Raw genomic sequence first — 21,837 nt, forward strand, 5'->3', positions numbered from 1 at the left:
GGGGTCAGTTTCCTAAAGCTACTTTTGGCCTCAGTTACAGTCTGTTAAGGTTTATTTAGAAAACCTGGAGTACTCAAGCAGAGGAGGATTAAAATGCCAGGAATAGGTGCATATAGAACCACTGGAAGGACTGGAAGAGGAAAAAATAGAGTAGACCATCCTTATCTTCAGGTAAACCACTGAAACTCTAGTCCAGGACAGTGAGAAATTCCTGCAGCCTCCGATGTTGGAAAACCAAAGGCATTTTTATTGAGGGACACAGCTGTGCTGTGGGTGGCTGGTAGGGAAGCACTTGTGTTTGCTGCCACTCATGCATTTTTCTGCTGCTGTCAGAGAAATAAGAAAATGGTGTCTTTTATTCTAGTTTCCAATTCTCACACAAGTGTATCTTGTTGACAGAAGATTAATAACATCCAGAACCCTAGAGCTGAAGGAATCTGGGAGATACAGTTCTCTGGCTTCCAGTCCCTGTGATACAGAGTGCATAAACAGGAATAGGGATAAATGCCTCTCTGCCTCATCACATCTTACACTGAGGGTATCTCCCAACTTTTATGCAGGCTATAATTTCAATTCCAAATGGATGAAAGACTATTTAAAGACACTCAACCAGCCCTTCTAGCTCACTAGCTGCCCCTGCCTGCCATACACACACATTTTGCTTACTGTTTGCTTACTATTTTTGTCTTATACTTTCCTGCCTCTCTGCCTAGTCTATGTGCCTATCAGCTACAGAAACCAGAATGCGTATAGGATAGTTGAAGGAGGAAGTTAAGAGGAGGAAAAAAAAAAAAAAAACAGGTTTTACTTACCTGTAGTCTAAGTAATGTTCTGATGGCATCTGTCCTCTCTTCCTCATATTAGGACAATAATAATTTTGAAAGTTAATTTTTTAAAAGATTTTATTTTTTAATTTTTTTAAAGTTTATTATTTTGAGAGAGAGTGTGAGCAGGGGAGGGGAAGAGAGAGGGAGAGAGAGAATCCCAAGCAGGACCCATGCTGTCAGCACAAGTCATTCTCACCAATGGCAAGATCATGACCTGAGCTGAAACCAAGTGTCAGATGCTCAACTGACTCAGCCACCCAGGCGCCCCAAAGGTTTTATTTTATTTTTTTTATTAGAAAAAAAAATTTTAATTGTTTATTTATTTTTGAGAGACAGAGAAAGCAGAGTGTGAACAGGGGCGGGGGGGGGGGGGGCAGAGAGAGGGAGGCACAGAATTCCAAGCAGGCTCCAAGCTCTGAGCTGTCAGCACAGAGCCTGTCGCAGGGCTGAACTCACAAACTGTGAGATCATGACCTGAGCCAAAGTCGGAGGCTCAACTAACTGAGCCACCCAGGTGCCCCAAAGGTTTTATTTTTAAGTCATCTTTTTACCCAATGTGGGGCTCGAACTCAGAACCCCGAGATCAAGCGTCACATGTTCTATCCAGCCAGGTGCCCCAAAAGTTTATTTTTGATAAAAATCTTAAGAGACAGCTGGAGAGCTTAGAGTTACAAAATTTTCCAAGTAAGATGATAGTGCATAATATATACCTCAATATCTTTTGTATTTACCCCCTCCCCACACACATATGGAGAAAAGGTGTGGGGGAGGGAGAGAGAAGTAGTTCAAGTCTACTATTAGGGCAATTCCTTCAACAGTATAATCTCTTTTTAAATCCCACCAAGCTATGTGAGATGAGGACACTGAATGAAGCTGAGAGGTTGCGTAATTTGCCCACAATACAACTATAAATGACCACAACTATTTTTTTATTTAAAAAACTTTTTTTAATGTTTATTTACTTATTTTTCAGAGAGAGAGCGCACGCGAGCAGGGGAGGGACAGAGAGTGGGAGACAGAATCCCAAGCAGGTTCTGGCAGTCAGTACAGACGGAGCTGGAACCCACCAACCCTGAGATCATGACCTGAGCAGAAACCAAGAGTCGGATGCGTAACCGACTGAGCCACCCAGGCGCCCCCAAAGACGACAACTGCTAAAAAAAAAAAAAAAAAAAAAAAAAAAATTCATCTGTCCATAGTGGTTTCCATGAAATATGAGCCTAAAATTAATGAATGAAGCCTAATTATTAGTCTGGCCTCCCTGTCAGAATCATCTGTCACCTCAGCTTAGTTCCCCAGGCACTCCGTCCGCCGTTGTGCAGCCGGATCCCGCGCCAGTGCGGTCCCAGACCTTGGCCCCGACCGCATGGAGCGCCCAGATCTCCCCATCAGCCAGAGATGGAGTACGAGTGACTGAGGACAGCACGTTCTGGGCCAGGCGCAGGACTCGGTTGAGGGCCGAGAAGAGAGTAGGGAGAGGGGGCGGGGCGGGACACGCCCCGCCCCCGCCCCTCCATCTACTCCCATTGGCTGAGGGTTTCCAGGCCCCATCCCACGGCCCGCCCGCCGGGCGACACTTAAAGTGTGCAGAGCAGGTGCCTCGCGTGGAGCAACAACTTTGCGCGCGTGTTTAGGCTGAGCGCGGCGCCCATTCATTGCCCACGAGCACCCATCCGTCTGTCCTACCGGTCGTCCAGCGAGAAGAGGCTCCAGGACGAAGGCAACCGCCACCTGGAGAACTGTGACCCAAAGGGGCCGAGAGTGCGGCTGACCCTCGTGGGCCAGGACAGGGGACTGTGGTCGCGACCATGCAGACGTGCGCCAGGGCCTGGGGGCTGCGTCTGGGCTGCGGAATCGGGGGCAGCCGCCGCCTGGCTGGGGGCAAGGGACCGCTTTGGGTGCCGCGGGGCCGTGACAGCAGCAGCGGCGGGGACAGCAGCAGAGCTGGGGACTCGCGCCTCCTCGAGCGCCTCCTGCCCAGACACGACGACTTCGCTCGGAGGCACATCGGCCCGGGGGACAAAGACCAGAGGGAGATGCTACAGGCCCTGGGGCTAGCGGTAAGGACCCCACCCGGCCCTCCAGGGCCTCACCCCGCCTTACCCAGGTTCTGCCGGCTCGGCCTCCCGGCCCCGCCTAAAGCTCTGCTTGGCTCCGCGTGGGATCCGCACCCCGGATCTTGGGCCCTGGCGTGGAAGCGAGCCTGCGAGTTCCGTTCCTGTGCCCCAGGCTTCTCTCACCCGTTTACTTTCTCCACCCGCTTTTCGCGCCTCAGAACCTTATGTTTTTCAACCCAACTCGCCCTCCTGATGAACCCTAACTTTGCAAAAGGAGGACCTCCTGGTTTATCCAATTATCTCTGGTTGCTGACTGAAATCCAGCCTAGAGTGGTCGAATCGCTACCCCAGTTCATTTGCTTTCCTCCAAGTGATTTCTGATTTGCTCAAAGTTGTTTTTTGTTTTTTTTTTTTAAGAAACACTAATTAGGAGATTTAAATGAAGTTCCCACAAGCCTTTGTAGATGCAAAACAGAGGTGACTCCTTTAACTCAGAAGCACTTTCCTCTCCCTTTAGTGTTCACGGATTTATGTTTTTTCATTTTAGAGTATTGATGAACTGATTGAGAAGACGGTGCCTGCCAGCATCCGCTTGAAAAGACCCTTGAAAATGGAAGACCCTGTTTGTAAGTTGCCGGGAGAGCTCCCTTTGACTCTGCTTGCTTTGGCCTATTTGTCTTCTAACAGTTTCTGAAAATCCAGCTCTGGGTTAGGATTGCCCAGTACTGGGAATATCTTTATTAAAACAAAACAGTGCGAGTACCTCAAAGGGCGGGAGAGGGTGGAATATTTAGTTGCTGGAGCAATCAGTTCTGTACCCTAGGTTGGAGTCCATGCCTCGCCTTTCTAGCTCTTTATCTAGGCGCCAGCAAACTGCCGGTGGAAGGAAGGCAGTGCACAAGGCTGTGGAAGACTCCCCATGTCCCAGGCCATGGTTCTCACATCCTTTGGGTTGAGATGTCATCATCTCTGCAGGTCAGGATACTGAAAGGAGAAAGGACATGCTTATAATCATATACAACTAAGGAAGTGACAAAAATGGGAGGAGATGCAGACATAAGGCCTCCTAGCCCAAGCTTCTTTATATCACAACAGCTTCAAATTGTTCTCTTATGTCCAATTTCATTTACTTATATCTACTGTAAGGCAGCAGTACTCTTCAAGTTCAAATAATTTTTATGAAGAAATGTGCAAAAAAGATTTGTGCCTGGTTTAAAAAGTTTAGTTTACTCATAGGATTACTTAGAATTTAGTTTCATACTTAAATTGAAGACTGACTTTCAGAGGTATTTTTATGAGTACTTGACTTAATGGAGTGAGACAAGAATCCGCATGTCAAAGGGTCAGGCAGAGCTGAAGAGCTCTCGCTCTCTCTTTCTCTTTTTAAAAAAATTTTTTTAAATTTTAATGTTTATTTATTTTTGAGAGAGAGACAGAGCACCAGTGGGAGAGAGGCAGAGAGAGCAGGAGACACAGAATCCTAAGCAGGATCCAGGCTCTGAGCTGTCAGCACAGAGCCTGACATGGGGCTTGAACTCAAACCATGAGATCATTGACCTGAGCTGAAGTGGGATGCTTAACGCTTAATTAATTGACTGAGCCACCCAGGCGCCCATCTCTTTCTCTCTTTTAAACAGGAAAGAATTTTCTTGGGTTATCTGTTTTTTGAATCACAGAGATGCTGTCTCTTAGACTTTTGGAGTCAGGTGAAGAAAAGGAACTTTTTTTTTTTTTTTTTTTAGGACACAAAAGATATGTGGATGGCAAACTTTATTTTGTCTTATACTTGATCTTAGCCAAAAGGCCAAGAAGTGATAAAATTTATTTTGTTTTAAAGTAGACAACTTGAAGTATGAAGCCAGTCCAGCTCCAGCTGGCTAATGTAACTCAGGTTATAATAAGAATTGCTCCCCTTGTTGGTTTCAGATCTGAACCATTTCTCCTGATGGCAAAGACCTTGCCCTTAGAGGAAAATCTGCACATTTTGTTCAATTGAACTGATTCAGTCCTGGGATAGTCTTATCTATTTCAGTTTTAGGAAACCAGAATCCTGATTTATTGGATGTTTAAAGAGTGAAGAGTTGTATATATATATATTTTTTAAATTTATTTATTCATTTTTGAGAGAGCAAGCAGGTGAGGGACAGCGCGAGAGAGAGGGAAACAGAATCCCAAGCAGACTTTGTGCAGTCAGTGCAGAGCTCCACAGCAGGGCTCGAACTCACGAACTGTGAGATCATAACCAGAGCCGAAATCAAGAGTTGGATGCTTAACCAGTTGAGCCACCCAGGCACCCCAAGAGTTGTATATATTTTTAAGAGTTGTATATTTTAAAATTTAAAATCTTTACTTATTTTTGAGAGAGAGAGAGATAAAGCATGAGCAGGGGAGAGGCAGAGAGAGAGGGAGTTAGAGAATCTAGAGCCTGAAACAGGCTCCAGGCTCTGAGCTGTTAGCACAGAGCCTGACATGGGGCTGGAACTCACGGGTAGTGAAATCATGACCTGAGCAGAAGTCAGAGGCTTAACTGACTAAGCCACCCAGGTGCCCCTAAGAGCTGTATATTTTTAAAGCAAGCCTTAGGTAATGCATTTCTGAGATTTTCAAAGTCAGAAAATGTTTGGGTCACCCATTCTTACAATATACTCTAAAACAAGATGTTCTTTAAAGAGCATTAGAGCCTAGGGAACATGTCAAAGCCGCCTCTCTAAAAAAAGTTCAGCTCTTTCTTCCCAGCTGAATAATGTGAACATTGGGGGATTCCATTTCTCCTCTTTCATTGAAAGTGAACTCCTGATAAGTAATTTGCAACTTAACTGTAAACTTTAAACCCAGTGGCTTCTGTGAGATTTGGGGCTGGTTCCATCTGGTTATTCTGAGATGACTCAGAGAAAATATTGCACAGTCAGGATTCCACCCCCTTCTCCCTCGCCTTGAAGTGAATTGGCTTTCCAACAAAGCTCGCTTCTTGGAAGAATGAGCTCTGGTTGGGGCAGGCAGAGAATGTGTCAGCAAGGCATCAATGTTTTATTCTGAGGTGTGCACATGTCATGGTTAATGAATGTCCTTCACATGAGGAGAACAAACTGGTCCGGGTAACCTCCAGTAGTAGCATTTCCATTTAATAGTAGAGTAGCATTACCCAAACAGTTTCATGTTGAATGCTTGTTTTCTGTTGTATTCAGAGAGGAATTCTGGACCCAATATTTGTTCACTGTATACACAGGAAACTAACAAGAGCTAGTTGGTTACATGAGTCTTAAATGCCCTCATTGCTGAGTAAAAAGAGAGCTGTAAGCACCATGGAGATCCTTGAGTTAGTTCTTACACATAATTTAATAATCTCGAACATTTGTTTAGTGCTTACCATATAGTAGGTACTTTTAAAAGTGCTTTTCATGTGTTAATTTAGTCCTTAGCACAATCCTATCAGGTAAGTACCAGTATCATCTGTTTTACAGGGGATATGTCGTAACTTACAGTGGAGGCAGAAGTTGACCCAGGCAGCCCAGATCCACTGTCCACCCTCCAAAGTCTACACCACTGTTTTCACTGTGCCTTCTGCAAAGTAGAAAACTCCTGACTCTGAAGTATCCAGTTTATTGATATGCACAAATCCAATCATGCCAGAATCCCTCTGCCATTTGCCAATTGCTCTGGTGGAAATGCAGTGGCATACTGAGAGCATAGATGTGGAAACGCTCAGCCCACTACCAGGGAGAGGGAAGGGGTGATGGGTGCAGCACTAGGGTTGAGTATTGAGGGATGAGTCGTGATGGCTTTGCTGGACAAGGCTGGGGGAGGCTGCCACAGAGGGACCATCATGTACTGGATAGAGTGGCCTGACAGAATCAGATGATTCATCTGTCCTGAGGGATGCTCCCCTCCCCTTGGACACTTAAGTGCTTTGAAAGAATACCTTGATTATCAGTTGAATTCTCAGTAAATCATGCTTCAAAGAAGCAAAGCTACTCAATTCAAAATCCTATTATCCTGTTCAAGTGAATCCACTCTCCCTCACCCACATACACATAAAGAGAAAAAAATAGGAAGGATATATATCAATGGCAGCATTCATTTCCCTGGATGGGCCATGAGGGATGATTTTAGCTTTCTTTTTATTACCTTGTTTTTTCTACATTTTCTACAGTAACTATTTTATAATACCAAATTTCAAAGTACTTTGTGTATGAACCAACTAATCACTTTTAGCTATGGTATGCCTCTCTGTGTAGTATTCTCAGTAAAATAATCTCAAGCTAACCAGACTGAACTAGTCCAGAACTGCACAGAAGCTGCAGGGTTTAAAGTTTACACAAAATTGCACATTGCTTATTGTGAGCATGCTGAGGAAGAAAGGAGACACTAACCCCTCTAATGTTCAAAGTGTTCAAGCAGAACTAAGCAGCTGAGCTGTCACAATGAGACTTTTGACAGACTTGTGGGAACTTAATGTTCTAAGCCACATCTTTTAGAGTGTTATTTAATAAATGGTTAATGGAAGGAGTGTTGTGTAATGCAGCTGCAGGTGGTAACTATGTCACCCAAGTGGGGTTGGGCATTTTCCTGCACTGACCTCAAGGACACCTAAACAGGATAACAGTTCCCCAGGTGATAGATGTCAGGTGTCTTTCAGCTGGATGATATCCATCATTGGGTTCTGTCTGTAGACTCCTCAGTTTGTGACAAGGCTCACCCTTGGCCTTTACCTGGCCAAGTCCCCAGTTTATATGAATTAATTTGTCTTTTTAATACTAGTGGATTTTCATTATGCAGCTGTGGAAATAAACGAAGGCCAGTCAAATGAGAAAAGCAAAGACTATTTATTCTGTACTTGTTATAGGGGGAGTCAGCCTTTTGTTTTGGCAGAGGAATGGGAAAACCTTATAGTGAAATAAAGGGAAGGCTTCAGGTATGCCAGTGTTGGGGGCTATTGGCATGCAGAAGATGTAGGGGAGGCAAGTAGAAGCAGGGATCCTCTGTGATTGGTTAAGGGTGTGTATTTGGCTTTTATGGTTGGTCGTACATCAGAAGCCAGCACCAAAATTAAGGTAGCTGTCAGTTATTAATCAAGTCCTGGCCAATAATTTTTGGTCAATTATTATGTAAGTTATTGTGCAGTTTGCTGCATAGTCACTGAAGATAACAAGTTGACTTTCTGCAAGTCTAACTTACAGCAGGCTGGCTTTTGGAGTTTGTTATAGAAAAGGTGTTGGTTTCTTGAGCAGGTTGCTGCGGGTTGTGGGTGAAAGTTCTGTGGTAATATATGGCCTGCCATTGTCTATTTGTGTATTCAGTCTCTTAAAATAGAATCTATCTTGTCCTTTTATTTTTGTCATGAATTCTTATTAGGCAGATGGCTGTGGATCTGATACCTTGGAAAGTCAGTCTATTGCCTAAATTGCTAAATGTTCATCGGCCATCTAGTATGTGCAAAGCACTGTGAGGAAAAATATATGAGTAAACATAATCACTCTCCTCAAGCTTATATCTTACCTTCTTAATATAAATATGTCAGTTAAAAAGTTAAACACAGTTAAAAAGTCCCAGGTGCCCTGAGAAGTTTGGATAAAATGCTGCAAGTATTCAGCAGTTGGATGGAGAAATGGGATTTCTGGAACAACATAAAGAGTTGAAATATATCTTCTCCAGTTAGAAGCAAAGACAATACCTTTACATTGACTATGTTCTTTTGGTGTGTAAATATACTTCATATAAGAAGGGAAAAATGCAAAGGAATAAAGGCAGTATCTTCACTGAGAACAGAAAATGGCAAATGCAGCATGAAAAGCATAATTAGGGAAGTATTTTAATGTTGTTGTAGTTCTATTGATGGAATCTTAATCAGAATAATTATGTTAATCACTCAGGAATTCTAGTGTATGTTCCAACATGACAAAAGCAATTCTTTAGGTGTTCTACAAATTTAACTCAATTCTGACACTATCCACCTGGAGGTAGCATAATATGCTACAGATTAAGGACTCAATAACAAAACTGCCTCTTCTTCAGATGCCAATCCCAAGTCCACCTGTGCTTCTGACCAACAAGCTATAAATTGGAGGTTCCCACAATCCCCTTCGTGGGTTTGATTAATTTGCTAGAGCAGCTCACAGAACTCAGAAACATTTCATATGTTTACTGGTTTTGTTTTTTTTTTTTAATTTTTTTTTCAACGTTTTATTTTTATTTTTTTTATTTTTGGGACAGAGAGAGACAGAGCATGAACGGGGGAGGGGCAGAGAGAGAGGGAGACACAGAATCGGAAACAGGCTCCAGGCTCCGAGCCATCAGCCCAGAGCCTGACGCGGGGCTCGAACTCACGGACCACGAGATTGTGACCTGGCTGAAGTCGGACGCTTAACCGACTGCGCCACCCAGGCGCCCCTGTTTACTGGTTTATTTTAAAGGATATTATAAAAGATACAGATGAGTCACCAGATGAAGAGGTACATAGGGTGAGGTCCATATGGGTTTTGAGCACAGGAGCTTCTTCCCTTGTGGAACTTGGGGTTCACCACCCTCTCAGCATGTGGATGCATTAGCCATCCTAGAAGCTCATCAAATTTTGTCCGAGATTAATCTGTAGCCTCCCACCCCCACCCCTTCCTCTCCTCAGAGGTCTGTGGGTGAGGCTAAGAAAATTCCCACCCTCTTATCACTTGGTCTTTTTAGGTCTTTCTAACCAGCCCCATCCTGAGGCTTTTTAGGGACACCACCCTAAAACACTCATTAGCATAAATGTGACTTTTTACAAGGGCTTCTTATGAATAACAAAGGAATACCATTACTCAAGAAATTCCAAAGACAAAGACCATATATAGTTTTTATTATTACCACAGGGATATTTCAGTTAAATATGTGGAGGTGTATCCCAACAGAAGTTGAGAAATGAAAATATTTTAAAAGGGATGTGTCCTGAAATAAATTATAATCAGTTTTTTTCACTTTTTATATTTATTTTTTAAAGTTTATTTATTTATTTTGAGATAGAACCAGTGAGGAAGGGGCAGAGAGAAGGGGACAGAGGATCCGAAACTGGCTCTGTGCTGACAGCAGATAACCCAATGTGGGGCTCAAACTCAAGAACTGTGAGATCAGGAATTAAGGCTGAAGTCATATACTTACTTAACTGACTGAGCCACCCAGCCACCCCAGTTTTTTCCCTTTTTAAAATTAGAATACAAAGTTGAAATCTCAGTCTTTATAAATTGACCATTTTTAGCATTAAAATGTTTGGGGCTTATTTATTGACATATAAAGGATACAAACATGTAAACATGCTGATGAGAGCCCAAATAAAATAGGTCCTGTGACTGGGACAAAGAACATAACATGTAAAAACAACTTTTCCTTTTCATCTTGCTAATGGATAATGGAATTCATCCAGCATCATCAAACATTTTATATAAATGAAACTGCTTATTGGGGCGCCTGTTGGCTCAGTTGGTTGAGTGTCTCTTGATTTAGGCTCAGGTCATGGTTTGTGGGATCAAGCCCACCTCCAACTCAGCACTGACAGTGAGGAGCCTGCTTGGCATTATCTCTCTCTCCCTTTCTGTCTCTCCCCTACTCTCTCTCTCTCTCTCAAAATAAATAATAAAAATAAACTTAAAAACAGTAAAGTTTAAATGATATTGATGGAGTGTGAGGCAGGTTGAGGGCAAAATACAAGCTAGCACCCCCCCTCCCCCAAGTGGGATTATGGGTGATACTCCTCAGGCACTTCTGGCCGCCCAAGTGATAAAGTTTTGGGGTAATGGGGGGTTCGTGAGCTCTGGAGCTGAAGACCAAGAAAGAATTCTTGAAGAGGAAGAGCTGCACTATAAGTGCGGGGGTGGAGGGTGACCATTTTATGGGGTCAGGGGCAGTTTCCAAAGAGACTTTAACATGCTAAAGACTTTCTGGAGGCCTAGCTTTGTCCAGCTAAGGTTGTTTTTCCCTCTAGCAAAGCATTAACATTAAGACGGTAGGTATTCCTGGACTTTAGGAAATGATGGGATTGCCTCTTTCTGGTAAACTGGTGGAGATTCTTATCAGTTTACCATTTGGGTTTTTTTGTCCTTTCCTGTTTTGGGAGCCTAGAGTGTCCAAGGATTATCATACACAACCCACCTGGGGTGGGGAGGGTGCTGTTAGCCTGCACTTTGCCCACAGCTTGCCCCATCCTCCCTCATCACAAGGACAAAGGAAAGGACAAAACAAATGGTTAAACTGATAGAGAGTACACCAGTTTACCAGAAAAAGGCAATCCCATCAATAGCCTAATCTCCAGTAACCTATAGACTGAGTTTCCTGGAGCCCCAACATCACCCCTCCATCGTGATATGGGGAACAAAGGAGAAGGAAATGGCAGATAAAACTAAATTTCCTTATAACCTGCAGCCCATTGACAAATACTTGTGGCAAATATAAGAGTATAACATTTCTCCAGGAACTCCCTACTGTGTTCATGTTAATGCTTTGCTAGGGGGAGAAACAAATTTAGTTTGACAATAGCTAGGCCTCCAGTAATCTGTGAGTCTTTAGCATGTGGAAGTCTCAGCGGAAACTTGCCTGTGGACTTTACCTTCCCCAAATCCATGGTTTGTAACCAGTTACACTCCACAACCCCAGTGCAGTTCTTCCTGCCCACGGGTCCTGTCCCTGTGCTTCAATAAAATCACCTTTTTGCACCAGATGTCTTCAAGAATTCTTGGCCTTCAGCTCCAAACCCCACGAACCCCACCATCACCCCAGAAGGGCAAAGGGAGGGAGAGAATCTTAAGGAGGCTCCATGCCCAGTGCAGAGCTGGCCTTGGGGCTCTATCTCAGGGACTTGATCTCACAACCGCTGCTGCATGGGATATTTAACTGACTGAGCCACCCAGGTGCCCCTGAAATTACTTCTTTAAAATATTTTAAAAACTGACTTTTTGGTGGTGGGGGCTGGGGGGGCGGGGGAGGAAGCTACTATATCCTTTATCTCTTGCTGTATAAGAAGTTACTGTAAAACTCCATGGCTTAAATATTTATTGGACATTTATTATCCTCACTGTTTCTGTGGGTCAAGAATCCAGGAGCAGCCAAGCTGGATGGTCCTGGCTCAGAGTCTTTTATGATATTGCTGCCACATGTTGGTGGATGCTCATCTAGGCCTGGAGGAGCCACTTGCAAGGTGGCTCACTCACAACTGCTGCCAAGTTGGTGCTGTCTGTGTGTGGGAGATCTTAGTTCATCCCCACATGAGTCTCTCCCAAGGGCTGCTTAAGTGTCTTCACATGACAGGTGAATTCCCCCGGAGCCAGTGATTCAAGAGAGAAAGAAAGGCAGGCAGAAGCTATCCTTTTTATGACATAATCTTGGAATTCCTATAGCATCACTTAACACCACTTTCTATTGATTAGAATGAGTTATTAGGTCTGGCCTGAATTCAAGGGAAGGGGAATTAACGTTCACTTAAAAACGTGTGCTTTTTTTTTTTTAATTTGAATATAGTTGGCACATAATGTTACATTAGTTTCAGGTGTACATCATAGTGATTGGACAACTCTATACATTCTGCTGTGCTTGCCACAAGTGCAGTTACCATCTGTCACCATGCAGTGCTATTCCTTATATCATTGACTATATTCTTTATGCTGTGACTTTTATTCTCATGCCATACTCATTCCATAACTGAGAGCCTGTATCTTCTGCTCCCCTTCACCCATTTTGCCCACTCCCTTCCCCTCCATCCCCTCTGACAACCATCAGTCAAATTTGTTCTCTGTATTTATAGGTCTGATTCTATTTTTTGTTTACTCATTCGTTTTATTTTTTTAGATTCTGCTAAAGAGTGGAATCATATGGTATTTGTCTTTCTCAGTCTGATTTATTTTACTTAGCATAATATATCCAAAACATAAAGAAGTTATACAACTCAATACTAAAAAACAATCAGATTAAATTAATCTGGGGAAGAGGACCTGAGTAGACATTTTTCCAAAGAAGAAATACAAATATCCAACAGGCATATGAAAAGATGTTCAACATCACTAATAATCAGGGAACTGCAAATCAAAACCACAATGAGGTATCACCTTATACCTGTCAGAATGGCTAAAATAAAAAAGACAACAAATGACAAGTGTTGGCAAAGATGTGGAGAAAGAAAAAGGAACCCTTTTACACTGTTGGCAGGAATGTAAATTGGTGCAGCTACTCTGGAAAACAGTATGAACTTTCCAAAGAAACTTCGAAATAGAAATGTCATATGATTCAATAATTCCACTAGTGGGTATTTACTCAAAGGAAATGAAAACACTAATTTGAAAAGACATGCACCCCTATGTTTAGCACAGCATTATTTACAATAGCTAAGATATGGAAGTAACCTGTGTCCACTGATAAAATGAATAGGGAAGATGTGGTATATATGTGTATACATACACATACACACAGTGGAATAAAAAAAATGAACAGGGAAGACATGGTATATATGTGTATACACACACATACACACAAAATGGATGGGATCGTGCCATTTACAACAATGGAGGACCTAGGGGATATGCTATGTCTCCACCCTTTGAAAGGAGGACTTAAAAAGAATGTACAGATGTATTTTTTTACTAGACTTAATTATTTATCTTGAAAAAAAATTTTTTAATGTTATTTTTGAGAGAGAGAGACAGAGACAGAGACCAAGCAGGGAAGGGGCAGAGAGAGAGGGAGACACAGAATAGGAAGCAGGTTCCAGGCTCTGAGCTGTCAGCACAGAGCCCGATGTGGGGCTTGAACTCACAGACCGCGAGATCATGACCTGAGCCGTACTTGGCCGCCCAACCGACTGAGCCACCCAGGCGCCCCTAGACTTAATTTTTAGATCACTTTTAGGTTCAGAGCAAAATTAAGTGTAAGGCACAGAGTTCCCACATACCTCCTGCCTCGAGATAGCCTCCCCCATTATCAATATACCCCGCCCCCCAAAGTGATACAGTTGTCACAACTGATGAACCTCCAATGACACATCAACACCCAAGGTTCATAGTTTACATTAAGGTTCACTCTTGGTGTTGTACATTCTATGGATTTGGAGAAATGTATAATGATGTGTCTACCTCTATAGTATCATACAGAATAGTTTCACTGCCCTAAAAATATCCTGAAGACATTTTTTTCCCCTCCAGACATTGAAAAAAAAAATTTTTTTAAATGTTTATTCAATTTTGAGAGACAGAGAGACAGAATGCAAGCAGGGGTGGAGCAGAGAGAGAGGGAGACATAGAATCTGAAGCAGGCTCCAGGCTCTGAGCTGTCAGAGAACAGAGCCCGACATGGGGCTTGATGACCTGAGCCAAGGTCAGAAGCTTAACTGACTGAGACACCCAGGCGCCCCTCCCTGCAGACATTTTTAAACTACCACATTCATCTAAATTAACACATATTTCTATCACAAATTATAAATAATTTTATCTGTTACAATTATTCAATGTTATCAAAATGAAATCAGTCATATTGTATCACTATATTGTAAATATAGTGTTACTCCTAAGGACTATTATGGTACACAGGTCCATTTGCCCATACACTAAATGTCCCCATCTACTCACCTTTGTCACCAATGGGTTATAAGCTATCATCAAAGCTAATTTTACAGCTTCCTCCGTCTGCTTCCCTTTCTCATTTACTGGGAAGCTTCTATTGAAGATAAGTTACCGTTTTAGGCACTGAGGGTAAGAATCAAGGGGTAAAGGATGATAAAGATATGACCCTGACTATAGGTTATAAATAATAGGGAGATAGATATTGAGTAGCAGTGAGATCTGTAAATTAGGAAGAATGCTTTGGCTGAAGTTAAGACATGAGCAGAGACATGGAGGTATAGAGATAACATGGTTATTTTGATATGGTGAATGACCATGCATGTAGAATATCAGGCTGCCAAAAGGCATAGAAAACAAGGTATGGGGGGGCTCAGGGCCATGATAAAGGATTTATTTTTTCTCTGTAATGAGAAGATAATAACAGTTATTACAGAGGGAAGTGACATGACTGTGTTTTGCAGAGTGCCTCTGATATCAGAGGCAAGGAGACCAGCTGGGAGATTGTTGGAGAGTTTAGAGGTGAGATTTTAAATGTGCATTCATTCAGGTACACCAAGAAATACTCACCAGGACAATATTAGATATGCAAGAAATTTCCTGGGAGTGGGAACAAGAGAAGGCAGGGGAACCTTTAGACGGTGATGCAGATCTGACCCTGGTGGAAAGGGAGAGGGATGGAAGGAGAAATGGCTAGGAAACTCTTAGACTGCAGCACAGATCTAAGAAACTTTTGGTCAGTCCAAATGAGAGTCCTTGAGTCAAAGTTGCCCATGGGAGGGGGTCCCACAGCTTGCAAGAATGGGCCTGCATTAGTTCTCTTGCTGTTGTTAGTAATTGACTGGGAGTAGCCTATGGGGATTATGGTTTCAGTATAAACATGGTGGTTGATCCAGAGACACAGCAGGCGGACTGTCAGTCAATTTCTAGGCTGAATGTCTTGAGGTGATGTAATCTTATTAACAAAAGGAACAGGAGAAGAAGAGGGTACTGGAGGAAGTAGAGATTATGCTCTTGTTTGAGCAGAATTGTGTTTGAGGTGTTCATGGAACATGCATTTGGAAACGTTGAAGCAATAGTCAGAAACATGAGTCGAGAGATGGAGTTCCAGATTTCGTGAGTCTTCTAAATGAATTCATGGGAGTGAGATTTCTTAGAGATGGAATATGGGAAGAAATGTGGAAGCCAGGATGTTGGGAAATAGAGCATGTAAAAGGGAGGCAGAACAGTCTGAGGAGAAATAATTCCAAAGGCTGGAGGTAGGGTGTTCTGTGCCCTATTGTCATATTCTGGACCTTTCTTAGGCATAAAAGGGAGTAAAGTCCACCTGAGGGTGTAAGGACATTCTGAAGTAAGTGTTGAGAGGTTGCCTGTCTGATCTGAGTAAGAGACAGGAAGTGGGAGACTGAACATTAAAGAAAAGCGGGAAGGTCCAGAATAGCTATTGTGAACATCTGTGTAGGAAGAAACCTCATAATTTTACACACACATAAACAGTATTTTTACAAAAATGTAAACAATTTTAGTAAGGATTCTCAATATCTAGAGCATCAACATACTGATTAAGCAATGAAGAAATACAATTTCTGAGATTCTGAAATTATTGCATTAATGAGTTAATGTAGTGCATTATTTCACAGAACTTGCTTAATAGCTGAATTTCCATTTATAAACGTTTCTCTGAAGCCCAAACTTTTAAGGATGCAGTTGAACTAAGTGTGAGAGCAGTTTGTGCATTGATTTGTCATCATGGGATTCTGTGATGGGTGATTATTTATTGTGAATATTGAGCTAGCTATATGTGGGGGTTTAGGTGAGTTTTCATTGCAACACCTTGATCCACCCATATTTTCTGAGCACTTACTATGTGCCTAGCAACCCGCTATGCCCCTGCTCATAAAGAGATTATAATTTAGTGGGTAAGTTTCTGGGTTGGACTATAAATTTCTCCCTATGCCTATTCCTTCTATCTATAAAAAATGATCTCTTTCCTGCAAGCATGTTAAATTGTTTGAATTGGACTCCTAGAACATATTCTTCCCTTGGTTTTGTTCTGCTGGCTATAACAATGTCCCTGCAAAGGCAGCAATGAGGAAAAACAAATAATCCAGGACTTGCACTCTGATTCTGATTTCAAATTTACCATTTGGCCTGATTACATAGGTAAACTGGTATTCCAGATAAATATGAATTGTAATGTTTCTCTGTATATTTATTTAAAAAATGTTCATAGATTAAACGAAAAGATGTGGTGGAGGAGGCCTCTCACAGAATGTAGTGTGACCCAAGGCCGAGGAGAAAATAAGAGACGTGGTGCCCCTTCTCTTCACCTCCCCACTGTGGGATGTTGTTCTGGTTTTCTTACAGCTAGTAGTAAGATCTTGAATCTTATATATGTTTTGAGTGAATAAGAAGAGCTGTAGGGGAAGAGTTGTCTCCTGTGGAGACAAGGGACCAAGGAGCCATTGCAAACAAAGATTGAACTTGCCTCAGCTCCTTTTGACTTTGGAGGTACCTGCTGGATGGCTCTAACCCCTGAGGGTAATGAGGGTCTGGGTGTGATGGTGTGTTAGTTAACTTGGAAAGAAGATGGGGAAGAACCTGGCAGGATTAGGGCCAAGTGGATCAGAGCCCCAAGTCAGGCCTGCATGGTGCTGTCCCAACCACATCTTGTCATGTAGGGTGGGTGTCCCTCTGCCAGTCTCAAAGAGTTTCCAATTCAAAGAGTTTCCATGCATTTTTCTACACTACACAGAGCTTATGAATTGGTTTACCTTCCTGGAATAAAGAGATTCTGTAATTCACAGACTGGTTGTGAAACTATCTTTCATTGGTGGGGAGGAAACTTGACAAGAGGGGGTAGGGTTTATGGGCTGGGTAAGTGGGTTGAAGCCAGGGTGTTATGGGGGAGGGAGAGGGGTGCTGCAAATGATTAGGTGATGCTACCGAAAGGCTACAGATTAGCATGGAATTTGTATACAAACTCCAGCTTCCATTCAGAAAATCCAAAAATGTCCTGACAAATGCTATCTGAATATTCATGGTCTGTTTATCTTGATTGAGACCTTCGACCCTACCCAATTGTTTTCTGAGCAGCTTTGAAGCCAAGGATCTGCAGGTTGGCAAGAAAAATATGCTAAGGCATTCTGTGTCTTAACATGCTGGCCCCAGCTTTCCCCTTCAGTCTCTGGCAGAAAAAGGTCTTTCTGGGCAAATTCAAATATGACTGTGTTGGTTTTCAGTCCTGATGATTTCCTTGGAGACCTTTTCTGAGTATCTTGCCAAGTACACGAAGGGCAGGGAGTGGGAGGGAGGCTCTGACACTGGTTGAGTGACTGTTCTGCGTTGGGTGCTGCTGAATTTCTCGGAAAATGCTCTGTGGACTTTTGGCCACTGTGGGAACTGATAGGTGTCTGCGCTCATAGATTTCACCAAGAAGGATTTTGTTCTGCACATAACATTTTAATTTAATTTTTAGTTTTTGAGTATTATAGAAATATTGTCCAAAAATTTAAAACAAAGATAAATAAGAAAAAGCAAGACCCCTTCAGTCTCCTCTTATTAGTTTCTTGAGAATCATTCAAGAGATATTGTTAATAGATTGCATATACATATGTATTCTCTTTTTAATATAAATGGCAGAATCATATATACTCTCGATGGAAACTTATGCCTAATATTTTTAGATTGTCAAAAACCAGAAGCAAAGCATGGATACATTTTTTTCATATAACTGACACAAAAAGTAATCATGGGGTTATGTGTTAGGGGTGATAGGTTAAAGCATAAGAGGGAACTGTGTGTATGCATGTGTTTTGAAGCCACAAGAATATTAACCCATACAGCCTGCCTGTCTATTCTAATGATATTTTTCCAATTTTTGTCAAAATTCACATACATGAAAAATTATAATCTGGGCCTAGAGTGCATTGAGTATTTAATAGCTAAATTAGTTTATTCCTGTTAGAAAGTATTTATTTAGTGTAGTGGTTAGTACAAAGCCCTCCTTGATATTTTATGTGCTGGTGACAGAAGGGAGTCACTATTGGAAAGTCTCTTACATGGAATTATGTAACAAGAAAGTGTTCATTCTGAATTCTGCAAAGAGGAACAGCAAGAGGAGCAGTGTGAGACCCACCTGTAGATTCTTAGGGACTCAGGGCTCAGGCCACTGAACTCTGTTCTTGGTACATTAGGACCAGGGCATTATGCAATGCTCAGAGGCAGAGTAGTAAACAAGGTCAGAAGCAGGGTTTGTTCCATAAGAAAAGAATTTACTGCTTGAATTCCTGAAGGATTGCCTGGGGACTTTAATGGCTGGGGGTGGGGAGGGGCACAATAGTGAGACTAGCTGCTCCCCTGGGAGGCTATAGGCAAGCATTTGAAGAATGACACTTGTCTCCAAGTGTTTCTTAATGGACACTCCCTTTCTCTTTCTGTCTCATTTCCCCCCTAGTTAGTTTCACTGCCATTCTCATTAAGGAAAACAGTTACTGGAATTGGGTCTGGTTATAGAAGGAAGCTGTTTTTGTCACATTGGAAGGAAGAGTGAGGAATGTGCACTGTTGTGGGGTTTGCTCTGGGGGAGATGGAATCTTTTTCTTCTCTGTCTTGTCCACAGAGCTCTCCTTGGGCTATGCTGCCCAAGGTTTGGATGGCACAACTGCCTCTTTATAATGCTTCTCTTACTAGGTAGGGGGAAAAGACTGCCACTTTACAGTTATAGATCCTACACTATTTTCCCTAGAAAGGAATTCTGTTCCAAGAGAAAGGAATCTAAATCTAGTGTGAAGTGCAGTGGTAGATTTGCATGCTTAGGATTTAGGATTTTGGCTTTTATTTAGACCAATCATGCCCCAAAACTTGCCCTTAGAGACTGATTCTGCTAGGTTCCATTTGAGATAGGTTCAGTAGGTAGATCTCTAATTGTGGACCTTTCCTCTTTCCTCCTTTTCTCAATGTCCATTGGTTGGCATCATTTAACATAGTAATTCAAACTCTGGACTCCTAAATACATGGGGTTGGCTCTTTTGCTAATTGGGCCAAAGTGAGATTTCATTAGTGGGTATGAGAAATGGTGAGCAGTGAACAGACATTTGAAACAATTCAGGCACTTACCCACTAAGCTGTGTGTCTGGGAATGTTTTTTATGATATGTGACTGATGCAGCCTGAGGTCTTGATTTTATCACAATAAAGGAGCAGCTTTGTTCTTCAAGTCACAAACTGCCTTGGTCTCCAGGTGGGAAGTGTCTTCAGGATGAACAATGGATGAGAGAATGAAAAAGGCTTCCACACCATTCTCACTTTGAAAAGTGTGGCCAAGTAACTACCCTACTCTTGATGTCTCAGCAGTGTCAATTAGCTTGGTGTACAGAGGACTGCTCATTCTATTAACTCACTTTCTTCCCAAGAGAAGGTAGAATTGGTTGTAAAGACCAGCTATGATGAGAGCCAAATGGGGAACATTTGTGTTAGCCCCAAGCTGAATAGTGGTAGAGCCCATGAGTGCTTTGGCAGTTTGGTCCAGTGAGGACTAGAATAAATCTGTTATAGGATTAGAAACTTCATTGTCTCAAGTTTGATCATTTTCATGCTCTGGGTAGTGTGTGTGTGTGTGTGTGTGTGTGTGTGTGTGTGTGTGTGTGTCTGTGTGTGTGTGTGTGTGTGTGTGTGTCTGTGTGTGTGTGTCTGTGTGTGTGTGTAGTGTGTAAGAGATAGTGGCAGTTATGAGGGATGCTGATAATGTATCTGGAGACCCCAAAATCTCAGCTAGAATGGTGGAGGGATCTGATTTTTCCTTCTGCAGGAAAACCCATTCTCTCATACCTCTTAGCAGAACTGTCCAGGGTAGAGCCCAGTGGGTGCCTCAACTAGAGCCCAGCTCCCCTCTTTCCAGCAGCCTCTGCCACCCAAGCCCTGGTCCTGTCCTGGCCATATGCCTTAAACAGTTAGGAAAAGAAGACATGAACCCAGACTAGCCAGGTACCCACTGCCACATTCCACATCAGTTCAAGGTCTTCAGATAGATATCTATATCCCTTATAGCTGCCATTATGCCTTACACACTTGAATGAAACACTTGAAGAAATTTAAAGGCCCACTGGCATAAGTGAAGAGCAAAATAATTAATTATAGAGAAGACCCAGAAGCATAGAGGTTACTAGCCAAGAGAGCTCCAGATGAAAAATTACGGGAGCAGAGAGGGGTAGTACTCAGTTGACTGCAGCCATGTTATTATGTCTCTGGGGTTCCTCTTCCTGCAATTCCCATTAATTCACTTGATCCTCAGTCCAATTTTTTAAGGGGGGAAAAACTTTAATCACTAAAATAAGAAAAAAAGTCAAGCTTGAGAAACAAGGCTTGTTGATCCTATAGTGCTTCTGTCATTACATGGTGATGTGTTGCTCTATGTCCACATTTCCCTTTTCTTACAAGGACACCAGTCATTGAATTAGGGCTGACCCTATCCTGAGTTCATCTTAACTTGATTACATTATTGAAACCCTATTTCCAAATAAGATCACATTTACAGGAATCAGGGGTTAGGACTTCAACATCTTAGGACACAGTTCACAGGACTTCTTTGCCCATCTCCCTCCTGGACTAATGTACAGGCTTCTTACCATACCTCCCTGTTTCCAGGGTCTCCTCTCTGACCTAGGCACAGTATCATTACAATTTTCTTTCTATAATGTAGAAAAGATCATATTATTCAGTACTCTGTTACTCCTAAATGTTAAACTCTTGATTTGACAGATAAAGTCCTTCACAGACTGTTCTCATTTGGATGCTAGACCTTTTGTCCTCATGACATAATATGGAAAAGGGACCCGTCCCTCTTTTATAGGATCTTAATTGAAGCTGGCCTTGCTGAATAGTGTGCCCGCCAGGCACTGCTAGTCTATCCCATCTCCTAATGGACTTCTCAATCACTCTATCCTAAGACTTTGGTAAGTGATTGGATTTCTTGCATAATTGCTAAGGATGCTATATCTCCTCAGATATTGGTTTATTGAACTTCACATATTCCTAGACTTTCAATGGAATAAGGCAAGGTTGTCTATCATAAGTCAGTTGAATGATATTTACTCATGTAACAAAACTGTCTTCTCTTGGTGCACCTGGGTGGCTCAGTTAGTTAAGCGCCCGACTTCAGCTCAGGTCATGATCTCATGGTTTGTGGGTTCAAACCCCGCGTCAGACTCTGCTGACAGCTTGGAGCCTGGAGCCTGTTTCAGATTTTGTGTCTTCCTTTTTCTCTGCCCCTCCCCTGCTCGTGCTCTTTCTCTCTCTCTCTCAAAAATAAACAAATTAAGAAAAAAACCCTGTCTTCTCTTTCTTTAACTTAGTCTGGCAAAATGATACATTTCTTGTAAATATATTTCTT

The 21,837-nt window shown here is 42.4% G+C and overlaps 1 protein-coding gene across 1 annotated transcript in view; it reads left to right on the plus strand.

Annotated features, from left to right (window-relative positions):
• The first annotated feature begins 2,385 nt into the window (after positions 1 to 2,385).
• The window catches only part of GLDC (glycine decarboxylase), a 99,365-nt gene continuing 79,913 nt past the window's right edge, over positions 2,386 to 21,837 (plus strand). The window contains exons 1-2 of the mRNA XM_058695417.1: positions 2,386 to 2,887; positions 3,432 to 3,510. Coding sequence (XP_058551400.1) covers positions 2,636 to 2,887; positions 3,432 to 3,510 — 331 coding nt within the window. The 5' untranslated portion in view covers positions 2,386 to 2,635. The remainder of the gene's footprint in view (positions 2,888 to 3,431; positions 3,511 to 21,837) is intronic.

This window comes from Neofelis nebulosa, chromosome 12 (genome assembly GCF_028018385.1).
Source record: "Neofelis nebulosa isolate mNeoNeb1 chromosome 12, mNeoNeb1.pri, whole genome shotgun sequence".
NCBI lineage: Eukaryota > Metazoa > Chordata > Mammalia > Carnivora > Felidae > Neofelis > Neofelis nebulosa.